The 25,363-nt window shown below is 35.8% G+C and overlaps 1 protein-coding gene across 1 annotated transcript; it reads right to left on the bottom strand.

The window, feature by feature from the left end:
- Positions 1-35: 35 nt before the first annotated feature.
- Positions 36-24,355, bottom strand: LOC111051567 (DNA topoisomerase 3-beta-1). Its single transcript, XM_039438856.1, has 14 exons — positions 24,078-24,355; positions 23,318-23,460; positions 22,946-23,143; positions 21,290-21,457; positions 17,988-18,116; positions 16,765-16,883; positions 15,270-15,470; positions 13,934-14,138; positions 11,657-11,842; positions 10,078-10,287; positions 8,490-8,707; positions 5,683-5,800; positions 4,331-4,596; positions 36-2,243 (listed from the first exon to the last, which is right to left on the bottom strand). Exons 1-14 carry the CDS (start codon positions 24,166-24,168, stop codon positions 1,907-1,909), a joined length of 2,589 nt encoding a protein of 862 aa, XP_039294790.1. The 5' UTR covers positions 24,169-24,355; the 3' UTR covers positions 36-1,906.
- Between the last annotated feature and the right edge of the window lie 1,008 nt (positions 24,356-25,363).

Here is a 25,363-nt window from a genome sequence, read left to right as displayed (position 1 = left end):
AAGTGGTTTTGGAATATTATAATAGAGAAACAACATCAAATACAATAATTATTGTATTTAATTTGGCTGAATTTGTTACACCTAGGTTACAATATTGCAAACTGTATTGAGTAGTATACATACATGAAACCATCAATTGCATTATATCAAACAGCTTACCAAAACTTGATCGATAACTAATTTGAATAATAACTTAAAGAAACTTCGCACAATATCAATATCAATGATGACATAAATAATATAAATACGTTAATTTACAAGACATTCTTGATTAAGTTAGCACAACACAAGTCTTATTAGATAAGTAATATCAATCGTACACAATTTTTAATTGTCCTTTTCTCTACATTTTAGTTCATTCGGGACTCAGGTATCTTATTTTTGTTTGAAGCATTCAAACATGATTTAACATGAAGTTAGTACTGAAATCATAATCTGGCATTACGCAATAACTGCTTATTTCTTGTAAACCCGTTTTTGTATCTTGACTTTTACACTACCTAGTGTGAAAAAAATGCAAATTAACTGCTCGATTTTTTCTCAACACATAACCTAGTGACACATTTGGACTGTTGTATAAATCAGAATTGGAACCGTTTTGGGCTTCAGCTTGTGGCACCTTTCTGGGAGTTGTGTTATGTTAAATATGATTGAATAAATAAATTAATGATCCTTACGACCTTTTCAAGGTAGTATACGAATTCAAAACATTGGTAAACATGTTAATGTGTTTGAATGTGCAGTATGAGACAATGGGTTCATTACACAACAAAAATTTGCTATTTTCAATGTAATTTCACAAATAAGCAGTTAGCTGCGCTATCTTATATTTACACAATCTATAAATCGCACAATAATTAATAATTATATATTCATTCCACCACAATTAAACAAAATCTTTGTAGTTTTACAGTGAAAAATGTACTAATTGCCATCATTCAACGTAATTATACGGAATAAGCAGCACACTGCGCCATATTTCATTTACGGTACCCACTTCAAAAAAAAATCTATGAATTTAGTCATTCCCTAACAAATTACACAAAACAGGTGTCATTCTAGTGTAAAGGTGAATTCCCACATATCATTGCAGATGTCCGGTACAGTGGAAATATAATTCCTATAAACTCTAATGGGACTATTCATACTCGCTCCGCAGGGCTGGGTGAGGATAGTTCCATTAAAACTCGTAGGAATAATATCATCTCTGTACAGGTCGCTTTTACTGTCACTATATGTGGGAATCCAGCTTGAATGTACTTATAACACAAAAAAGTGTAAGACTAGTTTCTCACACATCAATTTTTGGACGTACGATGTGTGTGTCTGAACACATCAAGTGATTGCCAAGCTCCATGGAATAATCTGGTAGAATTTAGAAGGACGGCAAAAAATCGTTCGTCCAAAAATCAATGTGTGTGCAACTGGCTGAATTTTTCGATGTAATTACACGAAATAAGCAGCCAACAGCTTGTATTTACACAATCTATGAATTACAGTCATTTCACGACAAATTACACAAAATATGTGTAAATATTCACTTAAAAACAATATAAAAATCTTGAAGTACCCTTTACTTAAAAAAAATATATTTTATTTTATAACCTGACGATGGTGTGATCACCGAAACTAGTTGTTGAACTATTTTAAAGTTGTTTTTTTTTAATAAAGGGTATTTCAAGATTTTTATATTGTTTTTAATTAAAAAGTAGCCCATGTGAATGAAGTGTTTTTATATTCACTTATTACACACGAGGTTAGTACTCGAAGTAAGCAGCCAACTGCGCCATTTTGTATTTACAAAATATATGAACCACAAAATTAGAGTCATTTCACCACAAAATTAAACAAAATATGTGTAAATATTTACTTATTACACACAAAAAAGTGTATTTTTTCGAGGTGATTACACGAAATAAGCAGCCAACTGCGCCATCTTGTCTTTGGGGGGCCGCGGTTTGCGACTGCGACTCTTGCCCCCTCCCTGCGCCCCTCCACGGCCCCCCTGGCCACCTTGTCCCCCCACACTGGCCGGTTTCGACGCCACCGCCCTCTGCTTCTCGACCAGCGAACTGAACTCGGCCGAACAGAACACACAGCCGCTGGCCTCCGTCTGCTCGTTGCCAAGTTTCGTTTTCTCCGGCTTATACTCGACCGACACTGTCTGCGCGCCGCAGTCACACACCGCGTCCTCCACGCACACCTTCTGCGCATCATCGAACAGGTGGATGATCACGTCACAACTGCAACAAACAGAAAAAATTTAGAAATTTTCAAATTTAAAACAATATGGAACAATTCCAAAACATCCCTGATAATATTGTCTAATTTATTAAAAGAATAGCAGATAACTCGTGCTCCGCAATGGCCTAATTAAAAACTTGACAAACTGAAATCTTGAATAATTTAAAATAGGCCTATACCAATCCTCAGTGAAATAAGAATCGATATGCAAAAATTAAGATAATCAGTTGCGTAGTTCAGACGTGATGATGCGTCATTCGTGAATTTCCTATCCCGTACGTGTATATGATAAGCCAATTCTTTCCTCTATTATATTATAGATGAAAATGAATGAATTATAGCATTTATTCAAATGCTAATGGATAAGTCGTTCCATAATTATCAAAAAACTAATACAAACAAAATAATAGGCTTGTGCGTGGGTAATGAGAGAGAGGAATGATGCTGATGAGAGATGATGACTACTTTTTAGACAGTCAGGACCGACGGCTTATAGTCTTCTCCAAAAGACGGGGTGGTCGTACTATGTGATTGTGCTGTGGTCAAAAATGTTTGCCCCGTTCGAGATTCGAACTCGGGTTCTCTTGATTATTAGAATGGCGCGTTGTCAGTTACTCCAACGAGCCACCCACATTATAATTATAACATAGTAGGTTTATGATATAAAAATTCGATTGCACTAGATCTCATCCTTGGGAAAACTCGTTGAACGACATTAAAAGGATAATTCATCCTTGGCTGAAACAGCTGTGGATAGTAAAAAAGTGAGTGAGCGAGTGAGTATGTGAAAAATCAAAATATCGCATCCCCGAAATTCATAAGATTACATATAGCCAGCTGTAAAATATAAACACGATCATTTTAGAGAATTTTGTTCTGTTTATCAATAAACTAGTAGTTCTGTGAACAGTAGACCTCACGCAGTATTCTCATCCACAAGTACCTGATTGAAACTACAGTAACTATATTACCTATTACTTATAATCTCCTATAAGCTCCATTGTAAAATTCAAATATTTGGAATCTTCATGGCGGCGGCGGGAAAAAAATTCCAATGGCCATACTGTGGGTTATATAGTTACTGTAATTGAAACTATAGACCTTATGGAAATACAGCAATAGACTGGCTTCTCCACACATCTGTGTAATCACTTGTCAGCTGATTTATGATGAATAATTCTATAGTCTGATTTTTACTCTAATATTGGCGTATGAAGGAGGGTCATTTTCCTTTTATATTATCCTTGAAATGCAAAATTTCCAAAAACCTTGTACATACGTCAACGCGCAATTAAAAAAGGAACATACCTGTCAAATTTCATGAAAATCTATTACCGCGTTTCGCCGTAAATGTGCAACATATAAACATTTAAACATTAAGAGAAATGCCAAACCGTCGACTTGAATCTTAGACCTCACTTCGCTCGGTCAATAAAAATAACGAGCGAAGCTCGGTGCCCTGATATTATTCTTTGAACGGTTCAAGTTCTTTAGAAAACAAGACTGACTAATTCCTTCATCATTTATAAGGCGTGAAAGGATACATACTGAATATCACTATAATTGTATCATGTATGCCGATATGCTATAGGTATAGGTAGAATCACGAAAAGAAAATATCATGTGAAAGACATGTGGAGTATTTTAAATCGATTCGAATCACCTAGATTTACAATAGGTAAATTTAGGTGGTACTGATTCGAACCGGAGATTTCAATACAACAGCTCGCAGAATATCAGGCAGCAAATGAACGTCCTAAAAAAATAGATTAACCAAAGAAAAGCATTAACATAATCACTGCCATCCTTCAAGATCTACTAAGAAGTACCACAGTTTCCATAAATGGCGTAGCATGCTGAGAACGCCGAATGAGAGAACATCTTTGTGATATCAACTAGAAAAGTGAAGAGGCACTCCAACATTTTGATTATGGGAATAAACATAGTCAGATGAATACATGCCATTCTAAGATTCCATTGATATTCTACTAGTTCTATGATTTTTTCTTAGATCTCAAATAAAATGATATTTGAAGATTAACCGTTTCCCTGCGTCATCCTATATTTGTTCCTGTATTTGACTCACCGATTGCACCCCAACTTCCACTTGGGCCCCGAGCTGGGATCTAGCACTAGGACACCGCCCTCACACTCCCAACAGGCGCACACGCCGTTGGCATTGAGGCCGTGGGCACAGGTGGGGTGGGTGCACCCGTTGCAGCCTATACCTTTGCGCCCCATGTCCCTGAACGGCGGGTGGTTGTAGCAGTAGGGGCAGAGGGGGAAGCTCTTGCCTCGCGCCCCTGTCGACCACGAAACTAGCTCGAAGTCATCTAGTGGACATTTCAGCTCCTGTAAAGACAGAATAAATTGATAAATAGTTTGAAAATAATAAATTTTTAATGAAAAATATTTACCATAATATGGTAAATTTCATATTTTATGAAATAACGGTTTTATTCAGTCATAACTACCTGGATTGACAGTGACGTTTTTATCAATAAAGTAAGTAAAATTTACCTAAACTGTAAATTCTAGTTTTGACTGATGCCACACCGAATAGTCAATATTATTTGCCATTGCTACAGTAACATCAACTACAAACAGAAACTCTCAATCTTTATCCACCATGACAAATAAGGCAGCTATCTCTTGCAGAGTACTCTGTCATGAAATTATTACGTGTACATTTTACGAATTTTGTTTGTAATTGTACGGCATTTTACAAAAATACTATTTATCATACACAAAGTTACAATTTTTCCTCTCTTATTATTAAAATGGCAGAATTCATGGTAAATATTCTTCGTACTAAAAGAATATTGAGTTCTGTTCAAAAATGGATGTGTAACTGCTATTCCAAATTATCCATACTTAGGGTCGGTTTCCGAGCTCGGGATTTAGCTAAATTCTAGACTTTAAACAGCTGGAGTCAGAAAATTGGCTTCGAAAAACTGAAAAATTGAACACAAAATAAAGTAAAGGGAAAATAGTGTAAAGTTTCAGCTATTTTGAATTATTTTGGAATGTTTCATTTCGTCAAGGAAAAACGTTTCCAATTATAGAAATTGCTTATGTGATATATAGTACTTATGCATGTGAACATAAATTAAATCTTCATTTTATAACTATTATTTATAATATAAAGGATATCAGTTCGTTATTATATCTAATTATATAAATTTATGTATCTTGGTTTAAGTGCAGTAGCATATACTTATATTTATTTTTTGTAAAGCTTTTTTGTATTTTGTTTTTGGCAAAACATAAATAGAAATGAGAAAATAATGATTATCATAAAAACTTAGACTACACCGCGTTTCGGAAAGCCAATTTTCTGACTCCAGCTGTTTAAAGTCTAGAGCTTAGCTAAATCCCGAGCTCGGAAACGGCCCTTAATTGGCCACTCTGTATAAGAAAAATGTAAATGCTGCTTACCTTGAATGTTCTGACATTTCCATTTTGTGGCAAATTGTACGTTTCGTCGCAGTGAGAACAATGAAGTCGAGCAGGTTTTGCCTGCACATATTTCATGTAACGTCTGCATTTACCACACCTGAAATATTGAAATAGATAGAGATTACATAATATTTATGGATGAATAAAGTGAGCACCACACCTAAAAATATAACATGAAAATTAATTATTATAATAATAAATAAAAAGAGTCAATAGGTTCTCTAATAGGATAAATGATAATTACTAAATTGTATTCATATGTAACTTTAAATTGAAAAAGGACTTTAGTCTCTGTCTGGCTTGATAATGTGCAATACCAGCTCGAAACGCGTCGCCACACCAAAGAATGTGAGTGTTTTTTCACTAAAGTTATATAAGAATACATTAGTAATAATTCCAGTGAAAACAATATGGATAACCAACAACGAACTAAATGATAAGATCAAAATTCCTAGGGAAATACATTGGTATATTTGAACCAATTCTGGTCATATTTATATGAATGGAATTATTTTATCCGAAACTAGTCGTTTGTCGAGAAGAAATAAGTTTACTACGTAATTGTTCACTTATATGATGATAGTTACTCTAAATCACTCTACATGCTACTTACATAGGTAGCCTACTCTAAATAAAACAAGTTCAAACTTGGACAAAATTTCCGCGTTGCCAAATTGTACAAACATTTTCATCCAAATCAACAAGACTGGATACATTCAAATTTATTACTCTGCATCGAATTTATTGCCAAATTGGATATATTTGACAATATCCTAGAATAATGGACAATGTTGGAGTTATAGTGCGGTCTACGTTATAATGGCAGAGTTTGATTAGCAATGATATTGCTATCCTTGTCTATCATTCAACAGAGCAGATAACGCCATCTCTTTCTCGCTTTGCTCTGTTGCCAGTTCGTCTTTTAACAATGTAGAATGAATAAATAACAAAATATTTCATCGTAATTATGAAAATGCATTATTAAATTATTGAAAAATATCATTTCTTGCTAAATGAATTATAATTGATTATTTTAAACGAGAATGATCTGTTAATATTACATCAATAAACCTAATAAAACAATATAAAAATCTTGAAGCACCCTTTATTTTTTAAAAAATCTGGTGTGGCGCACTCACACAACTTTCCTTGCCGTTATGAAAATTGATCACCTGACGCTAGTGTTCCCGCGCATCTCAAGTCTACTATTCAAAGATTTGAGCCAGCTGGTGACAGGGCAATAACGCTGGAGACACACGAGTTCTGCTATCTCTTCATAGTGAATCATTTATTAGAATCAACAGTTGCCAACAGTTTGCAATTGGATAATCACATTTTCTCGAATTTCGAGCTTATTTTTAATTTTAGGTGAAAATGTTACTGAACATTAATTGTAGAGATTCTCATGCTCAATCTTTTCCAGTCAAAAATTTTTGTTTAAATTGTATCTGAAGCCTGATAATTGACAATCTAAAAACAAAACTTTGCATAGATGGGGCGGAGCTCCTGAAATTTTTACAGATATGGGACTTGTGGCAGTTGATAGAGCTTATCGATGACTATAAAACATGGTCGGCATTGAATAGGGTACGAACTCATCATGGTAGATGTGCCTATCTGATGCATAAGTGGGGGGAAGGCTGACTCCCCTTTCTGTGAGTGTGGAGCAGTCCAGACTGTGAGACACATAGTGGAGGAATGTCCCAGATCAGCATACACGTGTGCACATGAAGATTTCCTGGTGGCTAAACCAGCATCAATAGCCTACTTAAATACCCTGGAAGCATGCCTCTAATTTCCAGGTCAAAAGTGACTAAGATATTTTCATTCGATTTATATATGAATTTTCTATTGTTTTCTTTTTTTTCGAATTTTGTGATCATAAATGTGTTGTGTATACTGCCATACGCTAAATAAATAAATAAATAAATAAATAAATCGATGACTATTTTAGGTATAACTTTAATCAAAATCGTTAGAGCCGTTTTCGAGAAAATCGCAAAAAACCCTGTTTTTGACAACATTTTCACCATTTTAGCCGCCATCTTGAATCGCATTTGATCGAAATTGTTCCAAATTTCAAGTCAATCCGTTAATTGGGAGATGAGATATCGTGTACACAGACGCACACACACTCATACACACACACACACACACACACACACACACACACAACACACACACACACACACACACACACACACACACACACACACACAAACAAACACACACACATACAGACCAATACCCAAAAACCATTTTTTTGGACTCAGGGGACCTTGAAACGTATAGAAATTCAGAAATTGGGGTACCTTAATTTTTTTGGAAAGCAATACTTTCCTTACCTATGGTAATAGGGCAAGGAAAGTAAAAAAATAAAGGATGCTTCAAGATTTTTATATTGTTCTATTAATTTAAAAAGTAGCCCATTTGAATGAAGTGTTTTTATCAATAAACCTGTATCAGCTACCGTCTATAGAAGGCATTGACAAGACAGAGGTTCGGCAACGTTTTCCTCGTATCTTTCTTCACTGCCATTATAACGTGGACCTCACTATAGTTCAAGGTATAATTATACGAACTTGGAATAGGACAATATCCACATTTTTGGAAAATCTCAAAGAATAAACTTTTTTTATTCGGGATATTACGGTCCAACAAATGATAAGTCAAAACTATCATAGTACACTGTTGTGTAATTTCTCATTAAATCTGTATTTTAGTCTATTATTACTCTTAAATTATCAGTAAATTCTAAAACTCTTCAAAAAGAGTAAACTACTGACCTTGAATGGGCTTTTCCACTACTGGCAAGCGGCGAAAATGACACCTCGAACAATGTGTCCATGCCTTCAATGTTCTTCACAAAGAAGAGGAATTTCAGGCGGAATATTTCTACGGTGTGGTTGAGCACAGCATCAAAGTTAGCTTTGCCCAAAGCTATCAGATTCAGTTGTTCCTCCACTGCGCAACGCATTGTGGGTAGGACTAGCTCTGGATCAATCTGAAACAAAAATCACGGAGTAAAACATTCTGTACCTTCATAATTACAAACTATTTTCAACGGTCTAAACAGTTTCAACTAGTTTTTAACCGGCATAAGCTGTAATTACATCTAAAGGTGCGTTTTCGTTTGTGCGGAAATGCCGACCGCGACAGTAGGTTAAGGATCTCAGATTGGGTGGATTTGAATTTGTCTAAAAATTTTATTATGTTCAATTATGTTGATATGTTGATATAATGGGAAAGTTTCAGTTTATACTTTTACTTTTATATTTATAACAAATATCGAAATGTTATTGTTTTAGCACACTTGGAATTTGGACAATATGAATGTCTTCAGACAACAATGCCTGTCGTCGTCGTCGTCGACTGCGGAAGTTTACGAAAACCCAGCTTATCACACAAAAGCTGGATTCTCACATGATCACATCAAAATGGAAATGTAATTGCCATGAGTTCTAATTGGACAATTCCCACTCAGCTCGACCGAGCGAGTATGGATAGTGCCATTATAACTCATGAGAATGAGATTTACACTGTGCCGGATACGTTCACTGATCCTGATATGTGGGAATTCAACTTGAATCATCATCGTCAAGTCATGAGTCTGAATCCTCCTCCAGGCCAAAATCTCAAATTCCCAAGTTCATTAGTACAAAGATCCAATTGAATTCAACCACAGTAGAATTAAAACTTTGCATTGTTAGATTTTATAATTGTTTCTCTTTACATTGGTTTCGTTAAATGGGAATTTTCGTGTAGCTGGCCGCAAAATATTCAATCATTGAATAAACAGAGAGATCTACAGTAGAGATGTTTAATACAGTTTCTACAGTTGATTAATTGAATTTATCAGTTGGGACGTAATTTTTCTACAAAATTGTCATCTGTTTGTATTTTTCCAGTGGTTATTGTATTATGTTTTTTGTGCAATGAAATTTATTTAATTTGACACTGAATAATTTGATTCTTAATGAGATCTCAACATATTTTTTTAAATAAATTCAATACCATAGAGAACAGATAGCAAAAAAGATATTCCATGGTATAGGGCGTTTATATTCCAAATTTCAATGTAAACTCAAGCCGATAATCTTAGTAGTTTTTCGTCAAGCTATGTAAAGCTGGTAGTCTCTCATACTATGCCGTTCCTACACTCTCACCCGGCCAAAAACAGTAATAATAGACAGTAGACGGCAGCAATTGACTTGAGATAACAAAAATCGGCTTTAAAATTGGAACATAAACTACTTATACCATGGGATATCTTCTTATTCTATATTTTCTCTTTGTTAATACTTCAACAAAGTATGTATGTTAACAAAGTAACTGTTAATACTATAATATGATTTTAATAACCAATCAATTTACCTTCTGATATCCGTGAACGAGCACAATGCCGAGTGGTGTAGGAATGAGCTTCCTGCCGGCACCGACGGTGACATAGTTGCGCTGGCAGATGTTGTTGATGTGGACAGGAATGGACGCATCCGTGCCGATTCCGTGCTTCTCCATCAGAGTGATCACTTCCGCTTCCGTCAAATAGTCCGGCGGGCTGGTTTGGCATTCTACCAGTTTCACCTGCAAGAGAGAATAGGGGGGAAGAGTTAGAAGACAAAAAATTAATAGTCACATCCCACACATTCCTAATAGTTTATTCCTATTGGTCTTCTGTTTCTATTAGGGTCAAAACATGACGGAGCGGCTAATGTAGAGTATGAAGTTTTTTCAGTTGTCATTTATATGATAGTTTTTATGATATATGTATAGTATATATTATAGAATGTATGTAGCAAATTTAGCATAGCATAGAAGAAGATAGCTGAGTGTTGAGAAATTCATGTATCTGAATGACTTCGCTTCCTTCTACCTTCTGCCCTAAGTTCACCCCGGTCTATTATGAACTAACATGTATTAGATATCATATTACCTATCATCTATGTATTAGATGAACTAATAATTATGTAACCAAGAGTTTTCTTCTATTTCTTATAAATTACGTCCTAAGGACTCCAGATAATGAGTATAAGACAAGACAGGTCAATAATTTTACATAATACATAATCAAAACTAAGTTTACATATTCAACACTAACTAAATTAAACCTAGTCTTGGTTTCAAAGAAACTTTTGTACACTTTTCAGTTAGAGTTGTAACCTGCCTGGATACAGTGAGCAACCGTGTGATAGCAACGCGATGAGAGTTTCAACATCATTCCGTTGCTATCATTTCACTCCATCTACTCGCAAACAGCAACATCCAACTTTGTATGTAGTGGAAGAGCAACAACAGTTTGCTTCGCGTTGCTCTGTTTCAGATACCCGGTTACTCTGTATTTACGCAGCCCTAGTTTTATGGAATGACATTCACTTCATCAAGATCTCACTTGATCAAGAATCAGCCCCGGTGGGAAAATATAGTCAAGTCCACGTTATAATGGCAGAGTTTGTTTAGCAATGGTAAAAATGTAAATTCGTATGGCTTTTGTTGGTGGGGAGTCCCTTGCGGGAAGGTCCCACCGCCTGAATATATAATTCAAGCCGTCAATGGGCCTTACGACTGTCATACTTCAGCCGGGACCGACACAGTTTAACGTGCCCATCCGATAACACGGGAGTGATCTGGTTAAAAAACTTTTGGTATTGAGAGGGTTTGAACCCGGGATCTTTATGCAGCTACGCAAGCACTCTATCCACTAGACCACGGATCACTCCCGGCAATGGTATTGCTATCCTTGTCTATCATTCAACAAAGCGGATAGTGCTATCTCTTTCTCGCTTTGCTCTGTTGCAAGAGTTGATCAATCATCATTAAAAATTAACAGTCTTATGTGCAACCAGAGCAAAGTATTAAAAAAATGTATGATTTTTTCATCTGTTCTTTTTCCATTTCAACTCAATTTACAGAATTAACTTCGATACAGTCTAGATTGAATACAGCAACAACTCACATCCTGTATGTCGACGACATCACCCATACTGAAGTTAGGCACCACCTCATTCTTGGCGAAGGCCTGCCAGTGCATGACTGTGGTGTAGCCGGGGTCCAGCAGGGTTTTGCCTGTACATGAGAACCACTCAGTCGCTCCCACCTGGAATGTCGCCACTGTGCTCAGGTACTTGCAATCCTGCGACACCTGCCAAAAACAAATCACAAAAGATAAACAAAAGTTGAGAGACATATTCACAGAAGTGAGCTGGCAAAGAGCTGCAAGATTGTAATTTTTCTCAACACACAGCGAACGTTTTCCAACAACTCATTCTCATTCTATCCTTGATACCGGGTGACCCACAATAACGGGAATTTTTAAAAACGCCATAAAACAAAAGTGGGAAGGGCAACAATTATTTTATTTAAATTAATGTAAGGTTCAAGACTTGCAATTTGAGAACTATTAATCTATCACTTTTTGATAATTACTTCATTAAGATGGCTTCCTCCTGCACGAATACACTCTTGAAATCTGTGTTGAGATTCCTGAACGATTGCTGCAACATTTCAGCTGGGATATTATTAATTTCATTCTGAATTGTCTGTTATAATTCAACCACAGTTATTGGTCAAGTTGTGAAAACTTGATTTTGAGATAGCTCCACAAACAGAAAATCGCAGGTGGACAGATCCGCCATGGGACCAAGAAACGCAACCTAATCGTGAGATTATACGGTTACCTCACTCGCACAGATGCCATTAACTGCCTTGCAGAGTGGATTTCGCTTACAATTTGATCAATAATTTTGAATTAATTAAAAATTAAAACAAATTCAAAATCAAATCCGCGATATCCAAGATGAGATATTGCAGCAATCAATGAGGAATCGTCAACACAGATTTGAACAATGTATTCGATCAGGAGGAAGCCATTTAAATGAAGTAATTGTCAAAAAGTGATAGATGTTATTGATAATTTCCAAATAGCAAGCCTTGAACTTCACATTAGTTTGAATAAAATCAGTTTTGCCCTTTCCTCTAATATTTTATGGCGTTTTTAAAAGTTCCCAATATTCTGGGTCACTCTGCATATACGGTATGTATATATTTTTCTATACTGTCACGGTGAGATTTGAACAGCTTTGATAAGCAACTTTCTGTAATAATAAACTAAAAATACTCACCTTTTTTGGCTGTTAAAATAACAACAAAATCTATCATTTATTCATCTTCTAAGATCCAGATTCACAAACAGTTGTAAATGGTAAAAGCTGATAACCGGCGTTTCAGTCTTTTGACTGCTTGCTTCGATTTTTAATTTTATTATATTATTTATTGTATACTCTGACCTACTGAAAAATCTGCTCATTGTTCCCCTATAATTATTTGTTGTGCTCGTTTCTTGTTTTTATTTGTAAAATTATTTATTTATTCTATATGGCACACCTGAGCACATTTTTTTAGTGTAGCCATCCTATTGGTAAATTGATTTTTTCTTACCAGTGATTGGTTATTAACTGGTCATGTGACATTTTCTTCCGCAAGCCTAGCTTCTCAATTTCTGAGAAGGATGGAGAGAGTATAATAAGCATAAATAAAAAATAATATCATCGGCTGATGAAAAGCATACGGCGTGTTTTCGTATCGCATAAATCTTCAAACAGCTTTACAAATAGATTTATGAATACGAAAATATATAAAATAATTAATATATAAAAATAATATAGAAACAGTATTATAGAGTGTTTTAGTCATTTTGGTAGAATATAATTGAAAGTACAAAATTGAACAGAACAAAACCATAAAACATTACCATTAAAGTAAGGAGAGAGAGAGAGAGAGGAGGAGGAGGAGGAGGAGGAGTAGGAGGAGGAGGAGGAGGAGGAGAAGGAGGAGTAGGAGAAGAAGAAGAAGGAGGAGGAAGTAGTGAATGAAGGAGAAGTAGAACATTAAGAGGAGGAAAAGTAACTAATAGAACAACAAAAGATGCAAGAAAAATGCAGGACAATTATGAGGGAGCAAAGAAGATTGTGCAGAAAGAAGTCTGGCGAGAAACGGAGAAGAATAAGTGATGGAGGAGGAGAAGGAGGAGGTCGTGGAGGAAAAGATAAGGAGAGTAACAAAATAAATCAAAAGAACTGACAAGATTAGAATATGGAAGGAAACAAAGGAGAGTAGTAACAAGAGTAGGAGGAGAATGAAGAGAAGGAGAAGAGGAAGAGGAGGAGGAGGAGGAGGGGTGATGAGAACGAGGGGAGAAAAACACGACAAATCAAAAGTGTATACTTATACTGACCGAAGCGATGAAATGCCTAGTGATGTAGTCGTATATCTTCCATGCATCGCCGTCCAATTCATGGCGGGTGGCAGGTTTCATGGGGGTGATGGGAGGATGGTCCCCCGCGTCGTGCCCCTTCCGAGGTCGGTTCACTCCCTGCGCCAACACCCCCCGCACCTCAGCTCCCCAGTCGGGGTTTGATTGCTGTTGCAACAGCACGTGACTATACAGGAAAAAGCATAGATATCATCACTTTTGACATAAATTTCTAAAATATCTAAGATAGATAATAAAGCTGTATTCACTTTCTTGGTAAGGACTACTCATATTCGCCATTATAGTGGAACTTCCCAAGGTCACGTGACGTGTTTAGTGTTGGGGTCATGTGAAAAGCATTGGTTAGATAGGCGATTTATTTCAAGTTTCCATTCTGTACTTATTCTGTGGTACAACGACGTGGGAAGAGAAAACGAAAAATGTGGATCCATAGAATTAATCAGAAAAGGATAGAATACGGAGAGTTTAATCATCTGTTTTCTTATTTAATTGAAGACGAAGTAACATTTTTTAGCTACTTCCGCATGTTGCGAGTAATTTTTTTTAGCTTTTGTATGTCCTCAGACAATATATAGTAAAACTGAACACCACTCATCGCCGTGCGATTGAGTCATTAAATCTGAAGGGAGCCGTCGGCTTCAATGCTCCTCTCGGGATTCCTAACGGCATTTCCGATCTACGATGCGTACGATGCGGATAGGTATGCACACTCCAATTGAAAACAATGCATCAAATCTAATCGTCCGATCCGTGCCGTCCGTCCGATGACGATCGGTGTGCGCCTACCTTATTGTTTATTGCTTTGAAGAGACGGATTCAAGGATACAAAGGTTCAAGGAACCCCACACGTCAACCGAAGCTTATTGTGTTCCCAAGTAGTATGTTAGTTGGGCAAACCAATACTTTTGACGTGTCATATACTACCAAGCTTTGCTTGATTCTGTAGTGTTATATGACGAAAATTAAACTAAACTGAACTAAACTATACCTGTGTTCCTTACAAGAGCCAGGAGTTTTTCCCTATACTAAAATCCCATTCATTACCCGGTTGTTTGTTGCAATCCAACCTTTAAAGTGATTTTTTATGCAGTCCAAATAATTTTCAACCTTGATATAGTCTAGTACACCCCGATTTAGTACAAACCTCAAGAATCAAGAACCTCGTAATAGTACATTTTTTGAGCGGTCTCTCAAGATGTAATATATCGAAAATCCACTGTTAATAATGTTCGAATGTACTCAAATAATAAACAGACGTGTAAATCTTGAGATAACAGAATATTACCATAATACTCACACTAGATCAAAGTTATCAGGATAATGGGTGGTCTCGGTACGGGGGTAGCTGATATATCCCTGAGTGTACAATTTCTCAGCAATCTGCATAGCATGGTGAGGTCCCAGCCCAAGACCTGAACTGGCCACCCTCATCAGTTCCACTGTGTTCAGAGCTTGAGGACGACTTTTCGATTTCTCCTTCACTGTTACGTTCGTTACACTGCAACCAATTAAAAATATATTAATTCAAACTCGAGGTCATTATCACAGTAGGCAGCATGCATTATAAAATTATTTAAAATGCCTGAAATATTATAGTTTTGTAGTATTATCTATCACCAACTTTCATTCAAACTTAGTAACATGAACATGATATGATAGAGCCTCCTGAATAATTATTTATAAGCGAGATTAATGTTTAATGTTGATTAATTTGGCTAGGTCATCCATAGTGGGGTCCAGGTTATAATGACAGTGGATAGGGAAACAGCGTTGCCAATTATCAGCTTTGCCACTACCTTCTATAGAGGAAAGCTATGTCGGTATATTATTATGTAATATCACCTGTTCAATCTTGTTTAAAATCAACAATAATTACCTTTTATTCGGCAAGAATATATATTTTTAAATTATTAATGCATAAATACTAAAATTTCATAATTTGAAATAGAATATTTTATTGAATCATTGATTCATTTGAATAGCTTTGATTTTTAGAGTGAGTTTAGTTTTGTTTTTTGGTTTCTAAATTTCTAAATAATTCAATGTTTTCAAGTTTTGAATTACAGTTTGGTGCAATATTTTCATTCTTTCCGGTTTTCAATCTAATCAAATTCTAAATTTTGTTTGTTTATTTCTGGACTCGGAATTTTATTCAAAGCGAAACAACAAAACCTATCTTTTAGATAATGGCTTACTACTATCAAAATTCGGAAAGGAAACAGATTTGGGCTAGGCCTATTGGTCCTTTTCTGATCATGTTTTTGATCTGTTAAATGTGAATACATAAAATATTGACAATATTTCTAAATTGTTAAAAAACTATTTGGCTACGTTGCAGAGCTGGAAAAAGATAGCACTCTTTGCTTTTCGAGTTATAGATATGGGTAGCAACACCAGTGTTAATCAAATACTGACATTAAAATGTGGACGTCGCTATAATGAAATTTAACAGTCTGGTTGATTACATCTCCCTCCTCTCTCGTTGGTTTTCGTGGCAATCTTGTCGTTCAATGACAGGCTAAGTTGAATTTTGTAGATATCGTCAATTCCAATTTACTAAATATTTACAATTTATAAAAAAACCACCAGATAGGCAGGCCTACATAAATTCAGTAGAAGAAAGGTTCAAAATATACAAAAACTTTAACTATTTACGTTTTTTAACAAACAAATGAGATGTTCCACAATAGCATGTTTGTTATATAAATGTTATTGGTCCTACAGGTAAATAACAGGGCTAAATTTAGATTAAAAATTCTACAAGAATAAATAAAAATGCAACAGCAACTCACATGGCAGTAGTTTGTTCTCGAATTTTCTGCAGGAACATAGTGGCTACCTCTTTCTCGAAACAACGTACTCTGGCCCAGTCCAAAGTCACTTCTTTGCCATCAACTGTGTTCACTGAAATCTGCAAAACATCAACAATACGTCGAAGTATCTTTTTTAAAATACATTCATTTATTCTCTGTACAGATCTTGTTAATGTTTCATATGTTTGTTAATTTTTCATATGTTTTTATCATAAGTTATGAATTTCGTATGTTTTAGTATGCAATGGATCTTACAATACCTGGCAATACATTATGTGTACTTAAAGATTCAATAAATGATTAATCAATTAATACTTCATGATATATTTAAGCTATTAGGAGTAGTATTATTTGAATGTGTATCTCAGCCTAATATCTATTTATCTATTTAATCATTCAGAATATTACACAACTTACAGAAAAGTAGCACAGGCTTATAAGCCCAAAAAGGTTCCAATTCTAATTTATACAACAGTCCAAATGTAGCTAGGTTATGTGTCACTTAACATTCATCAATTACACACTCAATTTACAATTCAAAACACACAAAAATCATTTTTAAATTAAAAAAATACTTCTAAATTAAATTAAATCAATCACAATTAATTGGAAAATTCCAAACTTTGAAAAAACTATAAAATTTTGAGACCGAAAAGACAAACACACTATTTAGAACTATCTTCAAAATTATAGGCTATCTTGATCATTTAATTTTGGATCTTCCATTTCATTATTAGTGTGTTTCTTCAATCAACAGTAGAGCTACTTATAAAAAAATGACCAAGGACATTTCTGGTGGAAAAAATTAGTTCTATAAGCTTGATCTCATTGCAAAATATCATTCTCCAATAAATATCATTGGTAATATCACTATGATTGAAATGATAATGATGATGATTTATGATTGAGGGTAATGATTTTGGATTAATATTGAATTGAAAATAAAAAGACTGTAATTTTCTTCGTTGTCAAGAGCTGTATCCAATCAAATAGAGCAAATTCATATAGTATAATAGTCACATATCATTATAATTTTATAAACAGTTAGATAGAGATCGAATATTAAATTCATAAAGTATTAAACTCCCACATTATAAGTATGATTTTAGATATTAATAAGTGTTATTAGTTTACTAATGACACTAGGTAATGATTAGTTAGGTAATGACTAGTGTTATTGTTTGAATAAGCTGAATACCGACCTGTATAACCCAGAACGGTTCAGGTTTGAACGTTTGAATCTCATCGTGCCTCTGTACACAAAACCCAAGTGTGGGGGTCTGGCAAGGACCATAAGATATTAAAGATGCATCCAAGTCACCATATTTACCCTGTCAAAAACACAATTATAAATTAGTGAATCGTCTTACAATTAAATCTGAAAAAATAAAATTAAAAATTAGAAACAGATAAGTATGATTTTCTGCAAAATATACAAATCATTCAGATTCTAATTTTAAGAATAGGAAGTCAAGATCTCTGATAAAAATACACATTGTTACGTAATAATCATACTGAATTAATAGCTAACTTATTTTGTATAAATTTCATATTTTAGCGCCACACGCCCGCCAACAATGTAATTATTATTTTAATTGAGTCATTGTAATATTCTTTGTAGTACGCCTGCGCGGAACTATCACTCCCAGGACTCTAGTCGCATACCTCTGCCAGGAAGAGAGTTCGCCCGGAGTAGCTAGCTAGGCCTAGTACGAGTCGCTTGTTCGCCTCTGCTGAATGGAGTTGGTCACATCCTACCTCTTGTAAATGCTTCGATCAAACCTCTCTCCAAAGTCGCTACTCAGTATTTTCTTATTTGTTAAAACCTCATTTTTCTCTTATTTGTTAAAACCTCATTTAGTTAAACCTCGTTATTTTCGTTTACACCTTAAGACAAGTGTTACCAGTGAAAGTGTCCAGTGCTCGTGAACTATGCGTTTTCTTTCCATGGCCATGGACGCGAATAATTCAGGTAACCCATAGAAAACCATCGAACTTCAACAATGACTCAAGGTACTATGAACTATGATTATTATGTTATGCTTCATTTTTCATATTCATTGTTTTATTATATATCTCATTGCTTGAACTGATGTCAAGCTGGTCCTTCGGAAATTTAATTCATAGTTTTACTATTCAAATCATTATACTGTGCTCTAAAAACATTATTCTTTTTTCGTCCTCAAACCCAATAACAAACACATACTCACATTGTTCCAATGGTCCAATACAATCCATACGGTAGCTAAATTTAATATAGTGATAGTAATTTTGTCCTCCACATCAGCAACAACTATATCCAATTCATGGTTCCTCCACATGACGTTTAGTGTTTCTTCAGTATACTTAGCTATTTTTATGTGCAATAAAATGGCTTTAGCCTTTGCAATTATATTACTGCCATGAGTCATTTCTATAAGATATATTATTACATTACATGTATTTTAGAACACCACTCACTACAACTAGACGGTTGAGAAAGGTTGACCAAGCCACCAAAAATTTTCGGGAAATAAAGTAAGTTTCAAAGTCTCAACTCACACTTACGCGACTCAGGTTGAGAAGAGACTCGATTCTAGTCGAGAGCATGTGTTTTCAAATGGTGACGTCGCGGAGACTAGAATCGACTGGTCTGATTGTCACCATTTGGAAACATATGCTCTCGACTAGAGTCGAGTCTCTTATCGACCTGAGTCGCGTAAGTGTGAGTTGAGCCTAAGTGTTTTTCATCTATCTGTATTGTGTTTCCTGTTTAAATTTGTATTACATGCATTTTGATATACAATGTATTGTGCATACGAAGGTGTTTGCTACACCAGTTATGTTTTTCCAAAAGTGTGTATATAATGTCTGTTGATTGATCGAATAAAGTATTATTATATTCAACGTCTAATACGTTTCCTCACCTGTCTTCTTGAAGAAATTTCATCTACTTTAAAAAAAAATGAAATCTTCAAAAAATTCTATTCTATTTGTAGATATTTGTTATACAGGGTGGGGCAGAGCCGACTGACGAGTTTGAAAGGGTTATAAATAATGAACGGAGAAACTTAGAAAAAAATGGTTTGGTTTATTGAATTCAGCTCGAAAAATAGTTTTTAGTTTTAGTTTTTGAAAATTATATCGGTTAAATGGCGGCCATCAGCAGCTATACACTGATGTAGCCTATTTTTGAAATTTTCAAACGCATTTTGGCATATTGCCACTGGTAAGGCCTGAATCTCCTCCCTGATTTTCTCCTTAAGCTCTTCCAAAGTGTGTGGGCGATGTTTGAAAACATTTTCTTTGAGGTAGCCCCACAGGAAAAAGTCACAGACACTCAAATCGGGTGAGCGTGCCGGCCTCTTCACGTCCCCCCTCAGAGAGATAAGTCGCCCTGGGAACATTTCTCTCAACAAATCCATTGAAATACGCGCTGTGTGGGCTGTAGCCCCATCCTGCTGAAACCATATTTCCCCCAAGTCTTGTTCCTCAGCAAGTTCTTCCAATTTGGGTTGCAAAAACGTTTGTAACATTGTGACATAATGCTCGGAGGTGACAGTGACGGTGATGTTGTCATCTTCGAAGAAGTATGGCCCTATCACTCCAAATTGAGAAACGGCACACCAAACTGTCACTTTTGGTGAATTAAGTGGTCTTTCATGAAGTTGTCGAGGGTTATTTGCTGCCCAGTACCAGAAGTTTTGTTTGTTGACAGCTCCACACAGATGAAAATGAGCCTCGTCACTGCAGAAAAGAGTAACCATTGCCGGGATGCGTTGAAGCATTTCCTTGCAACAATTTTTACGGTTCAAAAAATCGGCGGCATTTAATTTTTGCACAATCATGATTTTATATGGATGAAAAAACAAATGTTCATGAAGAATCCTCCTAATTCAACGGCTGGACATCCCCAAAGCTATTGCATGCCTGCGTGCAGAACGCCTCGGTGATTGCTCGACTGCTGCTCTCACAATTTCAATATTTCCGGGAGTTCTCACTGTTCTTGGTGCGCCATGTCTTCTTTCTTGTCGTGTACTACCAGTTATCTCGAGTTGACGAACCCACGCTCTGATAGAGTTCACAGATGGGACGGGTTTGTGGACAGGAATGTTAAAATGTCGTCGAAACGCCCGTTGAGCTGCGATAATCAAATGTCGATTTTCGTAAAAAGCGCAAACAACATAACCGCGATGCTCTCCCGTCCAATTCATGATGAATACTAAAAACTATTCTCCCGGGACTGTACAATGACGCCCACCGAGCCTGCCTACTCCCACCACAGGCTGAGCAGTGCCCCCTCCAAACTCGTCAGTCTGCTCTGCCCCACCTTGTACATGTTGGAATTAGTGACGTGTAGGGTTAATAGATAACTTCTCACATGTTAACTAATCTAATCGGATATTGATAAAAGTAACTAGGCCTACATGAAGTATTTCGAAAGTTACAAAAAATCGAGACAACCTTCTTGAATGATATTTGATTTAAGAATGTGTTAATTTCAGAATAAACAAAGTTAGTTTACCTGAAAGAATTTAGTTTGGAATCGAGTGAAGGCACAGCCTATTCTGAGATCAAGCTCTTGTCTGGCATCCACACTGCGGGATTCGTTTTCATTAGGCTTGCCTAGGTTTTGCATGGCTGCCTTGATATCTTTCTCAGTGATGGCCGAAAAATGCGCTCTGTAGACCACCTGTAACAAAATTGCCAGAATTCTATAATAATCAATAGAATATAATATAATAAACTATAATAGAAAGAACGTTTATTGAATCAAAACAAGCAACCGTAAAACCAAATCCTGAAGAAGTTGCTTGACAAGCTACCATATAGACCTACAAAGATGTAAATTCAAATACACACAAGTAAAGTAATGATTATAATAAATATTTTGATTAATTAATATTGATAATTCATTGAGTGGAGAGTTTCATAACTGTTTAAAGCTAACTGCCAATTCTCTAAACCCCGGTTTCACGTAAGTCTGTTAAACTTAACCACGGACAATACACTGAATACAATAATTCTTCACCAAGACCAGCGGAGCTGTATAGGTTGTATCAAAAACTATAAGAATAAACTTTTCTTGAAGTAAGTAATGACTATGAACTTGAGTTTCCAAGATGGCATGGTCACTGTGATTTCGAACTCATGTAACCCATGGAAAGGGTTTTCTTTAAGCCAACACTTTAACTTTGCCCTGAAAGCCTGGAAACTCAAGGCTGTTAACTGTCTAGGCAGCTTGTTGAAAATCTTAAGAGCCACAGTAGAAAACGAGTCTATTGTCCTACGCAGTCGTCTTACTCAATCTACTAGTAACTTTTCCTGCTCAATTGACGTCACCTAAAGACTTCCATGCTAATGAGAACCAATGAACGATTTGGGCGACAATGCAGTGATGTCACATAGTTGCGGTTAAATTTAATAGAATTACCGTACGTGAAAACAAGCAAGAGAATGATAAGAATTATATCACGTCACTGTAACAGATTCATTAATACAGAGAGACTTGTTTCTGGTGTTACACAATAATTATCATACCCAAATATACCTTTTATTTGAGCAGTTAAATATGTTTTATTTATTGAGCAATTGAGCTGCTTTTATCGTTTGAAAAAAGAATAATGATTTCAGTATTGGGAAAACGTGTAAAATTTAAGAAAATGTATGGTGACGTCGTCTCTTTACTGTTAGATAGAACTTGTACTAGGTTGCTGGATAAATGTTTGTATATAATTCCCAAAAACCTCAGATCACAAGCATTGGATTGAACTTCTTCAAGTGTTAATTGGTGGATTAGTACTTATAGCACTTCTTGAAACACCAAGCCATAAATTCTACCAACAATTAAACATGAACTACTTTGTCATAAATTTAAATGTTCATCCAGCTCCTAGATAATTTTTGATCTATGGAGTGGCCGTGGTCGAGTGGTTTGGACGTTGGCTTTCTAAATCAGACGTCTCGTGTTCGAATCCCTGCGACGTGAGATCTTTTTCCCGGGCCACTCCCGTGTTGTGGATGAACACGTTAAACCATCGGACCCGGCTGCCTAAAAGCATTCAAGTCATGTCAAAAGCCCTGGAATTGATCAGCGGCGACCTCAAATCTCTGACATCAGCCAGGTCACAAGGCATTTACTTTAAAATTATATTAAACTTGAATAAATATTGATACTCACATCATCATTGTACGGTGACCGCCTCATAGTCCCCTCAACGGCGTTCATAACCTCAAAACAAATGTTTTCGCCTTCCTTGTCACAATCCAGCCACAGAATCAGGTAGTCACAACCTCTGCCTTCTTGTGCCAAAAAATGCGGCATTTTTAGTTTCGTTACAGCTTCTTTCTTTTCTGTAGGACAGGAAAACAGCTCAACCTGGAATATATGAGACAATTATCATATGCTGAACTGAAAACTAACTAAAATACTGTAATTTTTATTAAACCGGATTTGAAAACAAAAACAGTGTTTTTCAATGACGGAAACAAACGGTTATTTCTATAATAAATTATAGTGTATTATGTTTTAAATACAAAGTAAGGAACTGACCGGATCAACTCTATCCCAATTGTTGTATTTGCCAATGAAATCCAAACTCATGACATGGCCGCAAACTGACGTCATTTTGAAGTTGACCTGTTCGCCTCTGAATTGACCGCTCCATTCGTGTACCGAACAAGCGCCGTTGATACCTATAATAAAAAAATGATTGATAAATGTTACATTAGATTTTTATTGCAGATGATGCCCACATGAACTTTTTGCTCATGCGATGGTGATTTGATGAGATGATCAAACGTCTATGCCGATTCGATAAGATTTGAACCCGCTACCAGATAGCACCAGCAGACTAAAGGGTTCAACGCCTTAGCCGTCTAGGCTATTCTGGCCAGTTAGATTAAATAGACGAATAGAATAGATCTGTCAAATTCAATAGATAAATTAGTAGATTTCAATAAACAGAGGAGATTTGTGTGGATTGGAATAGCCTACCCGTTGAGCCTAAAGCAAATTTAAGATGTTTTACAAAAATTTTACCGTAACTGAAAAAAAACAGAATAGCTAGTAGTAGTAGGCTAACCAAAGCATTAACATAGAGAGAATAATATCTACTCTTGTCAAACTTACTTGAATATCGGGATTCAAAATTTGTAAAAACAAACTTGATAACCAATCGTATGGGATAACCTCTATGACAGCTCGTCTCTCAAAATGACAAAGCAGTCAAATTAAGGGGAAAAGTTCAATTCAATTTAAACATGAACTGACTTTATAGAAATTTGGAGGTTCAAAATTCAAATTTGCTTACCTTTTCTTGATGAATTTCTTCCATTACTCAAAATATTAGCCAAAGAAGCAGCAAGAGATGGCTTTTCGGCCACCATCAAAGCCGACTTCATTTTGAACAAATTTCGACTCAACTAAGCTCTTTCTAATGTAATTTCAAATCTATATACCATAAGGACATGCTAATGAAGTTAATCAATCATTTATTTTCAAATATAACAAGAAATACTGTATTCTACTTGCAGCAAAGTTCCGGTAATGCTGGCATAGTTAAAAACAACCTAACCTAAAAATTAAGCAGCAGGAGCAAAACTGGCTCTGTTTGTGTTACGTTTACGTTACGTCACAGAGCACAGACACAGACAGTCTGCAGACGAACAAAGTACACTGTACGGTGCTGTTACCTTACGGCAGATTATGAAAAATAGCTGCTAGGTACTTCTAATTCAAAGTATTCCGCTAGATGGCTCAGCGACGGTATTTAGATGAAAAATGAAGATTTCTTCTTCTACCTACATACCGTGGTCTCAGCCACGACCTTGAGCTTGTTCTATTTGCCAGTTTCAAGTTCCAGTTCCACTTGCAGGAAGAGGTTATTTTCTCTGAGAGGCCTTTTTCTCTGTTTTCCAAAAAAATCTTCAAAAACACACTGCTTTTAAAAGCGCTCTTACTCTATAACAAATGAACTAATTTCAGTTATCAAAATAACTTATTCAGTGTGGAATTTTGTATTCTAAATATTGTATGAATGAAATAAAATTCTTTTAAACTTAACTTGAATAAGATAATTAAATTGTAGGTGGTATATTAATTATTAAGAAAAGACTATGGTTTTCCAGAATCATCATTTTTCACGTTTTTTTTTGGATGATGATAGTCTTGGAGAATGCAAAATTGAATAAATGAACTAAGTAGTGTCCAAAATACCTATAGGATACCTACATTATTCAACGTGTTGAATTCCCGTAATTTTCCAGAAGAAATATAATCATTTTATCGGATTCTCCAAAAGGAAATTCATCTTATTTTTCTGTTACGGTACTCAGAAATGACGATTGACTCATAAAATGAATCAATAATAATATCGAGTAACCTGGCCGGTTCAGGTCTGGTGTCAGAGTTTTCAGGTCGCACCTAATCAATTTTAGGGCCTCTGACATGACCTAACAACTGCTGTTATTAGACAGCCGGGTCCGACACCTTAACGTGTTCATCGAAAATAGAGTGGCCCAAGAAACATAACTTGCCCGGGCTGGGATTCCAACCCGGCCTCTGAATTATAAATCCAGCATCTAATCCACTCGACTA

Source organism: Nilaparvata lugens, chromosome 12 (assembly GCF_014356525.2).
Source record: "Nilaparvata lugens isolate BPH chromosome 12, ASM1435652v1, whole genome shotgun sequence".
Classification (NCBI taxonomy): Eukaryota; Metazoa; Arthropoda; class Insecta; order Hemiptera; family Delphacidae; genus Nilaparvata; species Nilaparvata lugens.
The sequence above is the reverse complement of the archived record's forward strand: the minus strand, read 5'-3'. Positions and strand labels throughout refer to the sequence as shown.

Excerpts from the sequence above, each read along its gene's own strand:
- LOC111051567 (XM_039438856.1), bottom strand. The coding sequence starts at position 24,168 with ATGAAGTCGGCTTTGATGGTGGCCGAAAAGCCATCTCTTGCTGCTTCT. Across the intron at positions 18,117-21,289 it reads TCCAAACTAAATTCTTTCAG|GGTAAATATGGTGACTTGGA; the intron begins GTAAACTAACTT and ends TGTTTTTGACAG. Across the intron at positions 11,843-13,933 it reads CTAGGCATTTCATCGCTTCG|GTGTCGCAGGATTGCAAGTA; the intron begins GTCAGTATAAGT and ends TGTTTTTGGCAG.